At 41.9% G+C, this 19,422-nt stretch overlaps 3 protein-coding genes and 1 pseudogene across 3 annotated transcripts; 2 read left to right on the top strand and 2 right to left on the bottom strand.

Annotated features, from left to right (window-relative positions):
* The first annotated feature begins 2,463 nt into the window (after positions 1-2,463).
* On the top strand, positions 2,464-4,798 carry LOC131314255 (exocyst complex component EXO70B1). Its single transcript, XM_058342778.1, has one exon. The coding sequence runs from the start codon at positions 2,715-2,717 to the stop codon at positions 4,602-4,604; it is 1,890 nt and encodes a 629-aa protein (XP_058198761.1). The 5' UTR covers positions 2,464-2,714; the 3' UTR covers positions 4,605-4,798.
* LOC131314257 (GDSL esterase/lipase At1g06990-like) lies at positions 4,415-7,302 on the bottom strand. Its single transcript, XM_058342780.1, has one exon. It carries the CDS (start codon positions 7,300-7,302, stop codon positions 6,634-6,636), a length of 669 nt encoding a protein of 222 aa, XP_058198763.1. The 3' UTR covers positions 4,415-6,633.
* A 1,811-nt stretch (positions 7,303-9,113) lies between these two features.
* LOC131314256 (GDSL esterase/lipase At2g30220-like) lies at positions 9,114-14,792 on the bottom strand. Its single transcript, XM_058342779.1, has 3 exons — positions 13,740-14,792; positions 9,829-10,066; positions 9,114-9,518 (listed from the first exon to the last, which is right to left on the bottom strand). Exons 1-3 carry the CDS (start codon positions 14,433-14,435, stop codon positions 9,352-9,354), a joined length of 1,101 nt encoding a protein of 366 aa, XP_058198762.1. The 5' UTR covers positions 14,436-14,792; the 3' UTR covers positions 9,114-9,351.
* LOC131313824 (protein DETOXIFICATION 14-like) lies at positions 14,630-18,292 on the top strand (annotated as a pseudogene).
* Positions 18,293-19,422: the final 1,130 nt, after the last annotated feature.

The raw sequence follows: 19,422 nt of genomic DNA, 5'->3' as shown, positions 1-19,422 counted from the left end.
ATAGTCAGCTATATAGATGAGGAGGTTTTGTGTAATTTCATCTTTCCATTGCGTGGGAATGTGGGATCGGTTACACGCGGAGGAGAGATGGGGCGAAACTGACGGGGACGGGAAGTTACGTGGTAATGCGCTAAAGGTGGTTGGGCTGGAATTTTGGCACGTTGCTTTCTTGAAAGTGAGATTATATGTGGGTCCATTGGGCTTGGCCCACCAGGAATGAGGACCAAATTATGATACTCCACTATTCTGGACAACGGAGAAATCAATAAAGAAGAAAGAAAACCGATGACCAAGTCCAATTCAGACAAACAAGAACAAAAAGAGAAAAGTAAGGACTAAAATAGGATGCGATGTTAAATAATGAAAAGCCGAGTCCCATTCCAATCACCGTCATCTGGAACCCTAAGGACTTTTATCAGAGGGAGGTGGTTTTGCCGCTTTTCAAAAATGAATCCTAATGGATACGAAACACTGGATCAAAACTACTAAATTCATTTTTTTCAAGTTATATATGTTCGGATGAGGACCTTAACAATATTTGATCGAGCTGATTTTTGGTCCACATGTAGAACTCGACGAACTCTACGCGGTGAACGTCTTCGATCGTCGGACCGATGCCGGAAAAGCCTCGCCGGAGGCCGTGCAGCACGCTGTGCAGCACGAAGCTGCACAGCACGCTCCCTCTGTCCTCCTACAATAATCCTATTTTAGTGTGTTTTGGTTAGAGGGTGATTGAAGATTCAAAAAAGGTGGGTTTAAGCAGATAAACCACCTGGGCCCCAATCAAAAGTGAAAAGATACAAGGGAAATCTTTGGATTTATATTTAGATGTCTAGACTAGAATATGAAGCAAAAATGCTACTTGCACAATCGTTGTGTTGATTGTGTGTGTAATTCTAACCGTCCAGATGTATTTGGACGGTCTAGATTTTAAAAAAACTCTTCCATGGATAAGTTTAACTTTTATGAGGAAGAGTTTGAGCGAATCCTGACCATTCATTACAGTCATGGATGGCTAGAGATTGATTGTGTGTTGTGTTTTACACAACCGTTGTGTGTGTACATATATGCCTGATGATGATTGTGATATCCACGTACTATATCTTTTGGATTAATAAATTTATGTAACATTGAATGGTTCTGGACACATCAGCGTTTGGATTTGTGTTCAGACATCTTCGTCGTAGCACAACTCAAAACGAAAATAACGTGTTTGATATTAAGATTGTAGAAGATTTTTTAAATTATGTAATTATTTCATAGTGTTCTTAAATAGCTTATGCTTTACTAAAATCAGAATACGGTAAACTCAGTCGGGGAGGAAGTCTACGTTGAATATTCCTCTGTTTTCTGACTTCTGAGATATACAATGTGCTAAGAAGAAATTTGATGAAAGTCAAAATAATCTTTGGTGTTTTATTTTTATTTTATGTGTGTGTGAACATGCAACAAGTATTAGGTAAACTTTTTTTTTAATGATCGATTGTCCGGGCTAGCTCGTGCGCACCTCGAGTACTAGTATTAGTTTATAGTAGGATTTGATCCATAGTCTTGGGCATGTGGTATATGGTGCCTATCGACTTGGCTACCACTCTATTTACAATCTTTGGTGTTTCAGAATATCAAATACAAATAGCAGTATCCTTTTATTTCGTCTTTAATGTTTTTAGTTTCAAATATTCTCTTGATATTTTTGTATGTCTTCTTGAACAACTAGAGACAATTTCTTTGTCCTAGAGGCAAATTTTCCATGAATCATTTCTTTTATACAATAATATTATTATTCTTTTATCGTTTGTTGGCAAGTTGTAGTGTCTCTAACGGTAAGTCATACTATCAATTACCAATTTAAAATATTATCAAATTGTGTTGTAAGTTTAGCAAATGATTCGATTGGACTTGTCAAATTTTCTGCATCGTGCGATGAATAAAAAAAATGACACATCTAAATTTCTCTTTTCAACCATTGAAGTCAAAAACAAGGATCACCGTTGGAATAGGCAGCAGCAATTTGTTTTGATGAGTTTGATTTTGTTGGTTTTCTCTTCATAAATAAAGTAGTAATAAATTTCCTCTCCCCCTGCCAACCCGTGAAATTGTATCGTTGGCGGCACCTGTGGGAAAAGAAAATTAAAAAATGCGGGAAAATCTTTCCAACGCACCACCGGGACTTTTATTTATAATATATTTTTTGATTAATTTAAAAAATTACACGAAAAATTAAATCAAAAGTTGCAAGGAGTAAAAATATATTAAAATAAATTTCAAACTTATAAATTTATAAGAATGCAATCTAATTCCTATCTAATCTAATAAAGAATAGATCATTCAAATCGAGACTGAAAATGTCACCAAAAATTACTTTCTCACGTTTTGATCCCGAAATCAAACTCATCAATCAACCCGATTGACCGTTGTGCTGGTTTTTTACGTTTTACCTTTCTTCCTCCCCTCCTTCCTCCCGCGTTCTTTTTTTCGTACTTTATTATTCCCCGACACCATCCGCCCTTTATCCATCCATCTACCCCTTCCACGAAACCGCGTTCCTCCATCCATCCCTTTCCCAATTTCTTCACCCCAATTCTGAAAACCCTAATCTCCATAAAAAGGCAAAATTCACACTCCTCTCTCTCTCTCTCTCTCTCTCTCTCTCTATCCGTACTGAAGAATTTCGCACAAATAGTTCGACTTCACCAGTACAAGCTTCATCAGGAATGGCGGAAAACGGCGAAGAGAAGCTGATAGCGGTGGCCCGGCACATCGCCAAGACTCTCGGCCACAACGAGACCATGGCGGACGACATCCTCCAGATATTCTCCAACTTCGACGGCAGGTTCCGGGAGAAGCTCTCGGAGAAGCTGAGCGATGAAGACCCGAGAACGCTGGAGCACACCCTCAAGTCCCTCGACCGGCAGATCTCCCGCTACGTCTCGGCGGACCACCCGATCTGGTCCGACTCTGCCGACGCCGCCGCCTTCCTCGACGCCGTCGACGACCTCCTCTCCCTCATCCAGACCTGGACCCCACTGTCCGACGAGAAGCCCGTCGCTGCCTGCCTCGACCGCGCCGACGACCTCCTCCAGCAGTCCATGTTCCGCCTCGAGACTGAGTTCAGCACCTTAATCGAACGCGGCGGCGAGTCGTTCGACACGACTCGGTTCCAGAACGGAACCGAGTCTGCCGCGGCGAATTACTTCGACTCGGACGACGACAACGACGACCTGATCGGGGGCGACGACGAGGACCACCAGGTCCCGATCGCGCACCCGGTCACGAACTATGACTTCGTCATCGACGCCCTCCCGTCCGGTACCATCAACGATCTACACGAGATTGCCAAACGAATGGTGGCGGCCGGGTACGGTAAAGAGTGCTCCCACGCCTACAGCACCAGCCGGAGGGACTTTCTAGAAGAAAGCCTGTCCAGGCTAGGGTTACAACAACTGAGCATCGAAGAGGTCCAGCGTATGCCGTGGTCCGAACTGGAAGACGAGATCGAAAAGTGGACCAAAGCAACAATCATGTCCCTCCGGATCCTCTTCCCAAGCGAACGCCGCCTCTGCGACCGCGTCTTCTCTGGCTTCTCCTCGGCCTCCGACCTCTCGTTCATGGAGGTGTGCAGGGGGTCCACTATCCAGCTCTTAAACTTCGCGGAAGCGGTCGCGATCGGGAGCAGGGCTCCCGAGCGGCTGTTCAAGGTGCTCGACGTGTTCGAGACGCTTCGCGACTTGATGAGCGAATTCGAGGCGGTTTTCTCTGATCAGTACTGCTTGTTTCTTAGGAACGAGGCGGTTACGATATGGAAGCGGTTGGGTGAGGCGATAAGGGGGATATTTATGGAATTAGAGAACTTGATCAGGCGTGACCCGGCCAAGGCGGCCGTTCCAGGGGGCGGGCTGCACCCTATTACGCGATACGTGATGAATTATCTTAGGGCGGCGTGTAGGTCGCGGTTGACGCTAGAGCAAGTGTTTGAGGAGGGAGCGGTAGGGGGTAGTGATTTTAGGAGGGTGGAAGCGTCGTCTTCCTTATCGGTTCAAATGGCTTGGATTATGGAGCTGTTAGAGAGTAATTTGGAGTCGAAATCAAAGATATATAGGGATCCTGCTTTGTGCTCTGTTTTTATGATGAATAACGGGAGGTACATTGTTCAAAAGGTTAGAGACAGTGAGTTGGGTTCTCTGTTAGGGGATGATTGGATTCGAAAACACACTGCCAAGGTCAGGCAGTACCACGTGAATTACATGAGGAGTTCATGGAACAAGGTTTTAGGGGTGTTGAAGCTGGATAGTGGTGCTCTGGCATCTTCTAATGGCGCATCAAGAGCAATGAAAGAGAAGCTCAAGTTGTTTAACTTGTATTTTGAGGAGATATGTAAGGCTCAGTCCGCATGGGTCATCTTTGATGAGCAGATGAGGGAGGAGATGAGGATTTCGGTGGATGGAAATTTGACTCCAGCATATCGGAGCTTCTTGGGAAGGTTCCAGAATCTCTCAGATATTGGAAAGCATGAGAAGCATATTAGGTACAGTGTGGAGGATGTTGAGGCTCGGATTAGCGAGTTGTTCGAAGGAAGGATTGGTTCAGCTGGTGGAAGGAAGTGAAGCAAGTAAGTTGCTCACTTGTTTGTAGTGTTGTATCATGTATGCTGCTTGTTGTTTTAGTCTGTAGAAGAATTTGTGTAGTAGTATGTAAATGTAACTTTTTTTATTCTGCCCTTTGTAGCCACTGTTCATCTTTGTTTACCTCATCGGACCTATTAATCAAGAAATTGCTAGGTACAATGAAGTTCTTGTTTTCTTTTTGTTTTCTTTTGTGTTTCAAATGCTTGGTAATACATGTGCTTGTATTATTATGTTGTAACGATGTATCTCAAAATTTTGAAGGCAATGTCACTCGAGTTCTTTTGAAATGCTTCCAAATTTGTCTGTGCGTACTTGTTTCCACGGTAATGCTATACCACTATCTCCCACAATTTTAAATGTAGATGACAAATTCAACTTGAATAAGCTCCATCAACAACAATATGTGGCCCCCTTCGATTGGGGTTTGGGTGGAGAGGACTTGAGACAGATCTAATTTTTGGCAATATGTGCATAAAATGACTGCTTTTAGAAAGTTTTACCACTAATATAGCAGCTTGCTTATACCTCCAAACTAAAAGGGACATTATGTCATGGAACCAAGTCTCAAATCAAAGAGGGCAGGCCTAGAGACCTGATTGAATTTGTGTTCAGTACCTTAGTTCCTTCATTCATAATTCAGAGCATTATTAATGGATAAGACTTGAATATGGTTCATGAAACAGCAAGTATCAATATGCTTCTGGTGAGTCCAGAATATTGATTTGCTAACACATTCATCTATCTATCTCAATGCTGTAGAAATTATCTTCTTGTTATCCCATTAACAACATGCAAAATTTGCTACTGTCAATCAGTGTTTCCTTATCGAACTGACAAATAAGGTTGATGATTAGTTTGTGGAGGGTAAGTTGCATTTTTCTGCTGATTAGGGATGCGTTCTTCTTCACTAGTTGCCATGTAAAATTCATGAAAAATGCTTGTTAAGTTGCTGTGCGTATTGGGGCACTGGGCCAAGAGAAGCTCTATGAGTTACTGAAATGGAAGCAATATGTGTCATGTGAATTAGGCCAATCAAATGAAAAAAAAAATGTGAAGCTAATTTAGAGGTTCCCTATGCCATTCTTTTGATTCTGCTTACTATGGCTGTAGGACTAGGATTCATCTGAAATGCTGAAGACAAGTCACATTAAAGCTGAACATTGAGGAGCAGCAAATCAAATCCATTTTCTGAACACTCGAAACAATCTACTAAGTAATCTAAAGCCTACTTGAAACAGATTTTTGTTTAAGAATAAGATTGGAAATCCAAGTCTCTACCCCTTGTATTTGGATCCTGGATTCTTGGAGGAATTGGTAGAGGGAAAAGATGGTTTTGTCACTTGTGAATGGAAATCCCTGATATTTTCTCTCTACAAATCCATGATCCAAATAGAGCTTGACTGAATCAGTTAATGGTTGCTAACTTTTTGTAATAACTGGCTAGTGATTTGCTGTTTGAGGGCTTCAGAAAGGTACCGGTAAGCCGATTCAGTTGGATGAATTCCATCCCAAAACAAGAGCGTAGTAGAGTTTGGACACACTGGGCTGAGTGCAGAACAAGGGGTCCTGCTTCTAGCAATCCTGTCCCACAGCACCCTCTGCGAGTTTCCATTAGTCCTGTGGTGCATAATACACAAACTTAGCACAAAATAATCACATATCCGCTTTCATTTCAAATGCATTCGTTGGGTTGATTAACCTCACCGTATTTGTGAGGGTTGTCCATCATGTCGCTCAGCGGAGTGTATACATCTGCATATATGATTTTGCTCTCAGGAAGTGATGACTCTAGTCGAGGTATCAGACTTGCAAGTTTCTGATTATAAGATTTTGCATCGGAGTTCTGTTGGTCTATGCACGTTCTGAGAAGATGGAGTTTTACAGTCATTTGGAGCGGTAGACTACCGATTGGAGGAAGCCCTGCTACCACTATCGAACGGCACCCCAGATGCTATAGTTCCTGCAAACACACAAGGTATGTAAATATCTCCGTTGGATATAGTGGTATTCATGTGTATGTGTTTGCATCTGCAATTGTGTTGGTGTTAAGAGGTAGAAGTTTTACCTTAACGAAATTTTGCAACTTGTTTAGCACAAAATCTTGGTACCCGTTTATTGTGAAGTGAAGATTTCGTTGGGGTATGTTGTAGTAATTGAAAACAAAGTCATTTGTTCCTGCACTAACAATAACCAAAGAACCATTTAAGATAGCCTGAGCTTGTTCTTCCCCTACGATTCTCTTTAGCCTCTCAATGTATTGTTTAAGATAATCTGGTTGCTTCGAAATGGAGATTGCACGAGTTAAAATGGTAGTGAGGTCATTGTATCCCGATCCTGCTGATGCAAAGCTGACACCTGTACGTATGTCTTCATCGGTTAGTTTTGGATCTAGGAAAGGAGGAACGGTGTCTTTGATTCCTAGAATGGAGGCCGCAAAGTCTGGAATAATTTTTCCGTCTGAAAACCTCCCTGTGGCAACGTGGCCGAGGAAATCTTTTCCATACGGTGGGTGGTTGCTTTTCATAATAGTGTTTACATAGTTGTTGTTTCCGGTATCCACTGTTGAGTCTCCAAAGATGAGAATGGTAGTGAATTTAGGCAATTCTATGCTATAACATGGGTTGGTATTGGAAATACAAACTTGAATTACCAGAATGAAGAAGAGGGCTAATGCCATTTCAAGATGGAGTCTTCGAGTGCAAGATCAGGATTTGTAGCGTATTTAGTTATACGTTGCAACTTGGGCCTTATTTTCATTTTATGGTGATCTTAATGCTCATTCGTAACTTGCAAGAGAGTCATCAAGTGGTCAAAATGACAATTTTTTATTTGGATTTGAATGTATATATAGTAAGTTTTTCAAATTGTAGAGAGTGTAATAAAAGAGGCAACATTCATTACCATTTTGATGTTTCAGTCAACTGGAAGTCTCGAATTAATATCCAGGAATTCTCAAAATAGAATGTGCGTTTTTCTGGGCATAAGATCTGTACTGTATACTGTATACAGAGGTTTTTTTTTTGCGATCAGTCAATCAACGCAGAGTGAATCAGTCCCTTAGAAACCCCCGAAAGGGCCGCCGCCCGATGGGTACACGAAAGTGATAGTTGCCTTGACTACAGAACCATGCATGTCTGTTGGAGCGAATTGGATGACCGGGCCGAGGGCTGCCCCATCTTCCCCTTGCTCTCATTTCCCTAATATGAACCTTGAGTCATCAAAGCCTTTCTGACTCGACCTGCCCGATCTATAGGAGTAGATGATTTCATGGTGAAGATGGTGGGTTCCATTTGCCAAAAGTTGGCTTCTTTGAGAGAACTATTTATGTGTAGTAGAGTTGAAATAATGACCAAATTCGAGCTTAGTTCAAGTGGTTGGAGGCCTAGTAATTTTAGAAGAATATTTGATGTTTTGCCTTTTTGATTACTGAAGTAATGGTAGATAAAAGATTTTGAATACGATGCTTCATTGAATTAATTTCTGAAGCAACGTAATTTTTTTCTTCTTCCTCCATAAAAAGTCAACGCCAATCAAGCGACTCTAAAAATTGAAATATACTTGTTAATGAAGTTCTTTATTTTGCACCGGGAAAAAAAAAAAATACTGATTTCCTTTCCAAAGTCACCTGAAAGGCACTCTATCCGAATTATGAACCCTAACGGATTTGGTCAAGCGGGCATGAGAAAGTAAACAAGTGCTTGTCCTCCTGAAGTCTCATGCTTCAGCCCAACATAGGCCAAACATTGGCCACTCAAGGGTCTGTCTGATCAGTAACTTCAAGGCCTCGAAATTAGTCGAGGTGCGTGTAAGCTGGCCCAAAATCCGGTTATCAAAAGGCACTTTATCTGTGTCTTATCCCTAATCCCCCAATATCCACAATTGTATTAAATACTATAAATTAACCACCAAGGATTTAGCAGATAAATTTTTCTGAGTGCGACAACAAGAATCACTTTTGTTGGGTTGTTGGAAGATTAAGGATGATGCAAATAGTTTGCTTTGCGATTATTTATCGGTAAAAGTATTGCGTAGGCTTTTTAAAGTTCCTCTCTTTTCCAACAACCTAACAAAATATCTACACGCAAAATTCCTCTCTTTTCCCTAAAAGTTTTTGATCGTACAATTTTTTATTATCGGCTTTTTAATCGTACATATAGAAGATGATTAGGGGCATTTTCTTTGGATTTCAACCCTGTTGATTGGCTCTCTCTCTAAAAGAAAATCCCATTTATTCGAATTCAAATGCCTTGGCGCCCCAAGTTACATATAGGGGATCAGAGGAGAAAGGAACTATATACATGAACTAGATTTGTGCTAACCCGAAGTTTAGCTCAAGTTTCTCCCTTTGATTAGTTTTGATTTTTGAGCACCCTGGGATTAATCATCAATAATCAATGCTTCAATATATAATTCGGTGAAACATATTTGATCATCAAAAGTAAATTGTAGCCGATAAAAAAAAAAGTAAATTGCAAAAATGCAAGCACCAAACTGTACTAAAAGGACAATTTTATTAACTTAGTGACCCAGATACGAAACAGAAGTACTAGCAGTTCTCAAAGAAAATGAAAAGAAGAGAAAAAACAATTCGGGCATCATTTGATGAGGGATCGAAAAATTCGAAGAAACTCCCTTCACAAATTATCCCTGATACCTAGGTTGTTAGCACTCCTAGCTAGCTACTACTACTGTGTAGTTAAAATAAAAACTGGGTGATTTCTCAACTTTATGAGAACTTGGGAAGAGCATCGTCCTGTAAATATTTTGAGACAACTCGGTAGGCAGCTTCTCCTGGATGAACTGAATCCCAAAGCAAATATTGAGAAGGGTTTGGGCAAACTGGAGTGAACTGAGTGCATAATCCGCAACATCCTGTATTAGTCACTGTGAAACCTATAGCACAAAAAACAATCATTTAGTTCTTGACGAGGCACTTGGTTGCCAGGTGATTACTATTGCCCTAATTCTTTATGGTTTCATTTACGTATAAATCATTTGCACCATTTAATCCATGAACTTTCTCCAAAAAAAGTTCAAAGTTGTCCGGTATGAAAGAATTATGCAAACATTGTCATATTTTAAACTTGCGGATCCGTCGAACTTTGCTCTTCATACTCTTCTATGAATTTCCCGTTGAAAAAAAGTGTGCGCGTGTAGATATATTGCAATATCAAATTAAATATAGTGAAAATTAATGTCTTACCATATTTTTGAGGATTGTTCATCATGTCGTAAATTGGGGTGTAAAAATCTGCATAGGCAAGTTTGCTACCAGGAAGGGATTCCTGTAACTGAGGCAACAATGCAACAAGCTTCTGATTGTAAGATTGAGACTGTGAGTAGTCCACACATCTCCCTCCCATATTGAATCCAGCAGCCCAACACCCAAGTGGAGGAAGCCCTGCAATAAGCACGTTTCGACATCCTTGATTGTACAATTCCTGCACATTCACAGTATTTGTAAGAAGATAATCATGCATCGATATAGAACATATTGTTGGGGTACACCCTTAGTGGGTGGGTGTGACCACAGGGGATCACTTCCCCTTGTTATATGAAAAGTGCAGTGTGTGCACTGTGTGTGTGTGAGTAAAGCTGAAGGTGGAGCTGCCACCGTTATTGGGGAATTTGATTTTGAATCTACTGCAGATCTGTCCGCTGAAGTTATTGGGAGTGAGTTTGATGGTGGTTCAAGCTCAGTCCACCTGATTCAATGTTAAGCACCTTCGGGGTGCATGCGCCTCTGGGGCGCCTGGCTCAATCGAGGTTGAGCATTTGGCTTGATGTGGGTCAAGCATCTGAATTTGTATATGAATCTGTTGCCGGGACTTTTGAGTTGTCGCGCGACTTGTCCGAATCTGTTCTGAAGTTTACTCGAAGACTTCGGAAATCTGGCTCTTCTGTTGGTTTGTTCCGGTATTTTGAATTTGTTAAGAGCATCTGTTATCTGCAGTCAGTCTGTTTGTTTGTTCTGTTTTGAGAGCACTGTTGTTTGCTTCTATAGTTTGCTCTCTTGTCTCTCTTTGTTTGTTCGAGTTTGTAGAGAGTCTGTTTGTTCTGTTTTTGGATTGTATTTGGGGGCAGCATCGGACTTTTTGGAGAATTGTCGTCAAGGTGGAGATTGTTGAAATCAGCACATGGGCTGCTGAAGTGTGGCTCCAATTCTCTCATTGGTCAAAGATGGCAGCCTTGGCAGCCTTTGTAGACTTCAAAAGATTTGCCTAAATCTTGAAAATCCCAGGCATGGGATTGCAGTAAATGAGCCTCTCGTGGCTCATGAATAGGGCTCCAGGTTTTGGCTATAAATTGGAGTCCTCTGCTTGGGGTTTGTATCTCTCTTGAGTGAGAGACCATTGAAGGAAATTGTGAGGTCTGTTTGCAGTAGAAATGTAGGTCAGAGATGAGAGAGTGTGGTGAGGTGAGAGACCTCACTTGTAAAGCTTCCTTTGTTTGAATAATTGCTCCGGTTTACCCCGTGGACGTACCCGATTTTGGGGAACCACGTAAATCTTTGTCTCTGTGTTTGTGTGTGTGTTTGTGTTCTGGTTTGATCCTTAGTTTCCGCAACAATTGGTATCAGAGCGCCGGGTTCGGGCTGCGGACATCACCGGAGGAGCACGGACAGCACGATCGGAAGAAAGCACGGAGCATGGCCTAAGCTGGGTTCTCGGTTGAGCCGTCTGAAAACTCAATCGGACCAGTAAGGGTTGTGCACCTCACTGAGACGAGTCTATAGGAGGTGACGGGGTCGAGTTTCGTCACCGGATGAAGGCTCGGGAGCCATTCGATCGCTGTGGGCGAAGTCGGCGACGGGCAGAGAGGCTGTTTTGAAAAGCCCGATATTGTGGTTGCTCGAATTGAAGGTTGGAGCACAGGGTCGGATGGGGCTTGAAGAGACGATCACAACGGTGGTCGGAACGTCGCCGGAGGTGGCCGGAGGAGCGAGCACGCGCCGGTCAAAGGTGGGGCGTGCGGAGCGCGTCAGATCTGCGCGCGCGCGTGGATAGCGCACGCTGGCACGCGGAGAGCACACGCTGGCGTGTGGAGAGCGTGTGCCGGTCAACGCCACATGGGCGGTCAACGCTGACTAGGCGATGAGTCAGCGGCCCAGTAAGCAGCCACGTCAGCGACCACGTGGCGGTGCCACGTCAGCAAGAAGGGTCCCATTTTGGTGACACGTCAGCGGTCAACTGTCCACGTCAGCCGGTCAACGCTGACGTGGCAGTCCAGTCAGCGGTACAGTGGCTGGTCAATGGTCAAACTGCCAGTTTTGGTTTTTTGCGATTTCGGGGCCATTCGGACTCCGTTTTTCGCGTATGATTAGTCGATTTTGACTATCTCGACGTTCCGGACGCAACCGCGGGCTCCATTTTCGGATTGGGGGCTCCTAGGCCGGTGCGAGCGCTTAGCGGAGCAGACTTGCAGAGATCGGAGGTTGATCGAGGCAAACATGCGCGGAGCTAGTGAGCAAGGATACACTCGGGTTGGTAGTGACACAGGCGCTCACTAGTGCATTGGTTTGCGGAGATGATTGACAGTGATCGGAAGCAGTCTGGTTCAATCGGATTTTGTGCTCTGTGATTGGGCACGGTGCGTTCGGAGTTCAGCCGCGGAAGATCTGGTCTTGCAAGGAGACACTCGGTCAGTTGGTAGATACACTTCCGGTGTGGGGGTGCAATGTATCGGCGGTGTTGCCGATATGAGTCACGGATATCTAGCTGGGTTGTTTTAGCCTCCTCGTAGGTGATGTGTGAGATTATCTGGCGAGTGGAGCCTCTGGTGTGAGCAGGGGATAGCTGTGGTGCTAGAGTGGCGGATTGCAGTCGGACAACGCTGCGAATTCAACGATTACCCCACTCGGGTGTAGGGGGTGATTATTGTTGGGGTACACCCTTAGTGGGTGGGTGTGACCACAGGGGATCACTTCCCCTTGTTATATGAAAAGTGCAGTGTGTGCACTGTGTGTGTGTGAGTAAAGCTGAAGGTGGAGCTGCCACCGTTATTGGGGAATTTGATTTTGAATCTACTGCAGATCTGTCCGCTGAAGTTATTGGGAGTGAGTTTGATGGTGGTTCAAGCTCAGTCCACCTGATTCAATGTTAAGCACCTTCGGGGTGCATGCGCCTCTGGGGCGCCTGGCTCAATCGAGGTTGAGCATTTGGCTTGATGTGGGTCAAGCATCTGAATTTGTATATGAATCTGTTGCCGGGACTTTTGAGTTGTCGCGCGACTTGTCCGAATCTGTTCTGAAGTTTACTCGAAGACTTCGGAAATCTGGCTCTTCTGTTGGTTTGTTCCGGTATTTTGAATTTGTTAAGAGCATCTGTTATCTGCAGTCAGTCTGTTTGTTTGTTCTGTTTTGAGAGCACTGTTGTTTGCTTCTATAGTTTGCTCTCTTGTCTCTCTTTGTTTGTTCGAGTTTGTAGAGAGTCTGTTTGTTCTGTTTTTGGATTGTATTTGGGGGCAGCATCGGACTTTTTGGAGAATTGTCGTCAAGGTGGAGATTGTTGAAATCAGCACATGGGCTGCTGAAGTGTGGCTCCAATTCTCTCATTGGTCAAAGATGGCAGCCTTGGCAGCCTTTGTAGACTTCAAAAGATTTGCCTAAATCTTGAAAATCCCAGGCATGGGATTGCAGTAAATGAGCCTCTCGTGGCTCATGAATAGGGCTCCAGGTTTTGGCTATAAATTGGAGTCCTCTGCTTGGGGTTTGTATCTCTCTTGAGTGAGAGACCATTGAAGGAAATTGTGAGGTCTGTTTGCAGTAGAAATGTAGGTCAGAGATGAGAGAGTGTGGTGAGGTGAGAGACCTCACTTGTAAAGCTTCCTTTGTTTGAATAATTGCTCCGGTTTACCCCGTGGACGTACCCGATTTTGGGGAACCACGTAAATCTTTGTCTCTGTGTTTGTGTGTGTGTTTGTGTTCTGGTTTGATCCTTAGTTTCCGCAACAGAACAATGCTGACTCAGAAAATATATCAGTATTGGAGGTCCTATTAAAATTTCTTTACGTATCGATAAAAAATGTACGTAACAGACGAAACGTAAAAACTGAGAGAGTGGCAACAAGACGAAGCACCAAGAATGGGAGAGAGACAGGGGGAAAGGTTTTAACCTTAACAAATGCTTGGACCCTTTGTAGCAGGAAATCATGATAGCCGCCAATGAGGGGGAACTGAAGCCTCCTAGCACCACCACCAAAGTAGTTGATACTAACATCGTTACTTCCTGAAGTAACAAGCACCAAAGAACCGTTGATTATATCACTAGCTTTTGCTTCCCCGGTAGCCCCCTTAAGCTTCTCTATATACTGCTTCAAATACTCCGTTTGTTTGGATACCGGAATTACTCCACTCATAGCCGTAGTCATGTCGTCGTACCCTGACCCTGCCGATGCAAAGCAAACACCCGTTCGGAGTTCGTCTTGCGGTAGATTCGGATCGAGAAAAGGTGGGACAGTCTCCTTTATCCCTAGCGCCGAGGCTAAAAGATCCGACACGAGCTTCCCGTTTGAAAACCTTCCCGTCGGGATTTTCCCAGGAAAATCTTGGCCGTACGGCTTATGGTTGGCTTTTACTACAGTGGGTATGAAGTTGTTATTTCCGGTGTCCAATAACGAATCACCGAAGATGAGAATGGCGGTAAATCTCGGCGAGTTGGTCGTGTCGAGTCTCTTGGCTGTGATGGAGAAGACTTGCACTAGGAGGAGGAGGTAGAAGAGTGAAGAAGCCATAGGTAATTCTGTTTTTTTTCCCCCTTGTTTATGTGCTTTGTTTGTTATGTTTCTGAAGTGTTTGTTGCACACACACATATATAGAGGTGTTGGGGTCAATGTTCATTTAGTAAGTGTACCATTTTTTAGGAAGGAGATAAGAATTACCACGAGAGAGTAGAAAACTAATCTTGATAATTAGTTAATTTTCGTATAATTTTGGTCAAGGAAAAACAGAAACCTTACCATCAATACTCTCTATGGACTTGAATGTTATTGAATTTTTGTAGGTTATGGGTTTCTGGGTTTTAGGCGTTGATGAGGGGGTTTTGGATATGGAATTTGCAATTACTACTAATTTGTATGGTCTCATAATAAGATTGAAAGGTAAAATGTAACTCCCCTCATGAAGTTATCCTTTTTTAACAAAGCTTCTTTCTGGTCTGCCTTTATTGATTTTGAATGGTTTTGATGGGGATTTTAAAGGCTCTTTTTGTAACACTTGCTGCCCATATCCTTGTATATAAGATCATGGTATTGTGGATAGTTGTTACTGCTGGGAGTTGTATTGCGTTGTGTTAGGTAGGAATAGACATTTAACTACCACGAATCAAATTCCTAGTAATAGAATACCCGGAGTAATTTTATATTGCGATGTCTGGATTAAGTCACTAATGTTATTTTGGAATTTTACTACAATCAAACATTTGCTTTTTAATAGATTAAGTCAGGAATTTAGGATTACCACATGGATGATACAGATGGGAGGGATAAGATTCTCACGTACGAGTAGTTTGGGAATGTGATTATTGCTTGTATATGTTATCATGATTTCACATTTCTCTATGCCACTCGGCTCCAGACATAGGAATCATGGAAACACTCACCTCGAGATTACTCTCATCCAAACCGAGCCTCATGTCATAAAATATCGAGGCTAAAGTTTTATTGATGAGTGCTTTTCACATGCTAGTTTGTTTTCATCTTCAACATGTGGATTAAGTTGCAAAACTTTCCTCTAATGCTTTTTGATCAAAAGTGAATCAGGAAAGGTAGAAAATGGGGGGAGAATTGTTCTGTTGATTTGACTAAATGAAGGCAAAAATGAAGCAATTTTATTCCTAATTAAGTGGGGCAAAACTTTCCTCCAATGATTTTTGATCAAAGGGGAATCAGGAAAGGTAGAAAATGGGAGAGAATTATTCTGTTAATTTGACTAAACGAAGGCAAAAATCAAGCAATTTTCTATGCGATTTAAGTTGTCGTAATTTCAGCCCATTGCTCATCCCATTTTTCATTAACTTTCGTTGACTGTGATTAACCAATTGACGGTGTATTAAGGTGGAAATAATTGCACAGTAAATTACGCAGTAAATTTTTCCATCAAGAGGTAAAAGAAAACCCTCTTAAACTTAAACTTGAAGTTATTTTTGTTTTATTGACTGAGTGAAGGTAGATATAAATGATTTAAAGTTTCAACTTGACCGATTTTCAAGTCTTGAGGTAGATTTTAAATTTCAAGTCTCGTATCGCCCTTTTTTTTTTCCATTCGTTAATCCTAATATACTCTATCTTAGGGGATTTGGAGAGGGGGATGGGTGCTCACGAGAATCAAACCCTGTCTATGTGCATGGGAGTATAAGGGGGGCACCAACTGCACTCCACTTCACTTGCGTCTTGTATTGCTTGTCCTTCTCAAAACTTGACCTATTTTGAGCAATAGAAAGGGTTTAGATTCTCTCCGGTCCTCGTTCAGAATTGGATGATCGAACAGTCTTAATCTCGACTGCTTGAATTGAACGGTCCAAATCAGGAATGCTCATTTCACAATAAATAACAAAATAGCATTGGTATTCTTTTATACCAGTAAAAACACGAATATTATCAGTAAGATACTATTAACAAATTCAAGTGCTAATTAATTATTTCGATGGACGATCCAAATTTAGATTGTTCGAGACAGTCCAAAATGAGAACCGGAGCATTTGTTTTGTTTTGTGTTTCTCACATTGAGAAGATTTCATAATATGAGGCCCAATTTCAGTTTAGTGAGCAAGCCCACTACATGTAAGTCATTGGGAAAATGACGGCGAATGACGTGTTGCGATAATTAATACTCGCCAAGGACATGCTGAGAACATTTGTTAATGCTGAAAATGTTATTGACGGATATTAATTATCAAAACACGTCATGAGCCGTCATTTTCCCAGTCATTCCCTCCAAAATATCATGGCCCAACCAAATATTGGGCCCTCAATTTTCATTTCACCCCGTTTCTACTTTCCGAGGCTTCGGGCCGGGCCGGGCCGGACCACCACTGGCACCACATTTGTGTCGTTGATGTGCTTCTTCCAAGATTCATATATGGATATTAAAAGAGAAAAAGAGACTATATATATATATGTCCTTCCAAGACTTTGGTTGTTGATACTCGAGATAGACGGTTGGATTGTGCACTACAATTGCCTACACTACAGGCCACAGGGACTTTGATGTCGGGGCCCCTTCTCTTGAAAATAAGTCTAATTTTTTACCAGTGAGTAAGAAGGGATTAAGAAAAAAGAAACAAGTTAGGGCTAGTCAGTCACCCTTCTGGAGTTTCTATTGAAGGATCAAGGGGTCAAGCTAGTTTTTTCAAAGTACATTTGATAAAATTAGTTTCGTTGCAGATCGAGGAGTCTTCCGTCCGTTTATCTCTTCTCTGGCCATATGAGATTTCTTGAGTTGTTCTGTATTGAACTTGCTTTAGTTGTTGTACATCTTGTCATCTTCGATCTCTGTATCATTCCAATTTTATCGAATGTCCTCGAAGGGGCTACATCTTGAAATAAAGTTCCCTTGTACTCTTTAAACAAATTGTTTGAGATACCAAACTTTTCTTGGATCATGAAAAATATAATTTACGATCATATGGATTTGCTTGTTTTTAATTTGTAGCAATATATAGCATATGATCCCCGTCGGCGTTTGTGGAAGAGCTGAAGAAGGTGACTGCCATAGCAGAGCCGATGGTGGTGGTGACAATGTCGCAGTACCTCTTGCGCGTAACACCCATGATAATGGTGGGACACATTAGTGAACTTTCCCTCTCCAGTGTGGCAATTGCCACCTCTCTCACCAACGTTACCGGCTACAGTGTCCTTGTAAAGTTTTGTTTCTTGTCATTTTTTTTTAGTTAGCCCTGCAATTTTCCAAACTAATATGGGCACCCAATTCAAAATTTATGCATTATGAAGTGGTTTCTTGATCTTTTTACCTCTTGCACCGACGTCTTTTTTCGATAACAAATTGACTACTAATTTATATGTATGCAGTTTGAGATGGCAGGTGCATTGGAAACCCTGTGTGGGCAAGCTTATGGAGCAGAGCAGTATCGAAAGCTTGGAACTTGTACTTGTGGAGCAATATTGTCCCTCATTCTGGTTTGCCTACCGATATCTCTTCTCTGGATCTTCATGGACAAACTGCTTGTGGCCAAGACCCTGTAGTTTCTTTGGAAGCTGGCAAATATGCAATTTGGCTGATTCCCTCGTTGTTTCCTTACGCCATTTTGGAATCAATGGTTCCGTACTTGCAAACTCAGAGTTTGATCCTTCCAATGCTTTTATGCTCAATTATCACGTTATCTTTTCACATACCTCTTTGTTGGGCTTTAGTTTTTAAGTCTGGGTTAGGAACTAAGGGAGCGACATTGTCAATTAGTTTGTCGTATTGGGTGGATGTGATCGCGCTTGGGATTTATTTGAAATATTCTCCAGCATGTGAAAAAAGCCGCGCTCCTTTCTCAAGGGATGTTTTCCTGAGCAGTGGGGAGTTCTTCCGCTTCGCTCTTCCTTCTGCCGGAATGGTTTGGTATTCTATGCGCGCGGATTTTGCACTTCTGGTGTCAGGAAACATGAATTTAAGCAGCATAAAAAAAACAAGAAGTTCCAAGGAAATGCATCAGGTTAATTAGTTAACCTCAAAATTCAAATATATATAGAACATGCATGCTGAACCATGCATGTTATATACAATGAATATCATACTATATATAAATCTCACCAACTCGATCGATATCTTTTCATTTGGGAGAGCGAGTTGTTAGCATTGAATCTTTAGGATTTGGACGATTATCAAATCCAATAACGGAAAAAGGAAAAACTAAACTAGTGAATTTTCACAGTGCGAAAAAGAAAATAATAGTGGAATTCTTAATCAACCATCTAATTAAAACTAAACTAGGATGTAAGATTAGATTTGTTTAAAAAAAAAATGCAATTATTGCTTGAAAAGAACAAAAAAATTGGGAATGAAGAGATATACAGAATTAATTGGTGGTGTCTCAGAGGAGTTCGTGGAATTCTCATAGCCACTTTGTGTTTGTTCGATTAATGCATATTGGCCTATCAACATCAATATAATGATCGAGTTGATTTTTTCTGCTGGCTAGCTCATCCGTGTTATCCTGTTTAATTTAATTATCACCTTTTGTTTTGTGGGGGGTGTTCCATATGGCCTCAGAGCAATAACATATAGGAAATGGATCCTCTCCTGTCCATGTTTTGGATCGGAGGAGGCAGTCTTGCTTGGGATCTTTCATTTGTTGCAATCGACAGTTTAGATGTATTTTTACACTTTTATCAATATTAGTGTATTCTTACACTTAAAAGTGCATGAGGAAATCCGAATGGATGGTACCGATTTGGACTGTCTCGTCCAGTCCAATGAATTGGAGAGGAGCCAGACCCTTAACCCCACCAATGATTAATTCCTTGATCTCTTAGCACAAATCGTACGTATGGGTCCAAAATCAGTGTGGACCGGGGATTGTGTTTATGGTACTGTGGTAGTGACCTGCATATATGGTTAGGGATCCTGTCATATATTGTTTTTCTGTGGCATACGTAGAATTAGGCTTCTCAGCACCCTCGGATTGAATTGTAGAGAACAGTTTGTGTGAATCTCAGCCACCGTCGAAAAAATGAAGACAATGGTTGGATTTCCTCAAAAGTTTCCTTCCAAGAAGAAACTATTCTTTCAGAAAAGAATATATGTTTAGAATCTGAACCATTATAATTATTGAGATGGACGACCTTGCAAGCC

This window comes from Rhododendron vialii, chromosome 13a (genome assembly GCF_030253575.1).
Source record: "Rhododendron vialii isolate Sample 1 chromosome 13a, ASM3025357v1".
Classification (NCBI taxonomy): domain Eukaryota; kingdom Viridiplantae; phylum Streptophyta; class Magnoliopsida; order Ericales; family Ericaceae; genus Rhododendron; species Rhododendron vialii.
This window is presented reverse-complemented; position numbering and strand designations above follow the sequence as displayed.

Coding starts and splice junctions, on each gene's coding strand:
- LOC131314257 (XM_058342780.1), bottom strand. CDS start 7,302: ATGGCATTAGCCCTCTTCTTCATTCTGGTAATTCAAGTTTGTATTTCC.
- LOC131314255 (XM_058342778.1), top strand. CDS start 2,715: ATGGCGGAAAACGGCGAAGAGAAGCTGATAGCGGTGGCCCGGCACATC.
- LOC131314256 (XM_058342779.1), bottom strand. CDS start 14,435: ATGTGTGTGTGCAACAAACACTTCAGAAACATAACAAACAAAGCACAT. Junction 10,067..13,739: donor GGGTCCAAGCATTTGTTAAG/GTTAAAACCTTT, acceptor GTGAATGTGCAG/GAATTGTACAATCAAGGATG. Junction 9,519..9,828: donor GAACAATCCTCAAAAATATG/GTAAGACATTAA, acceptor TTTGTGCTATAG/GTTTCACAGTGACTAATACA.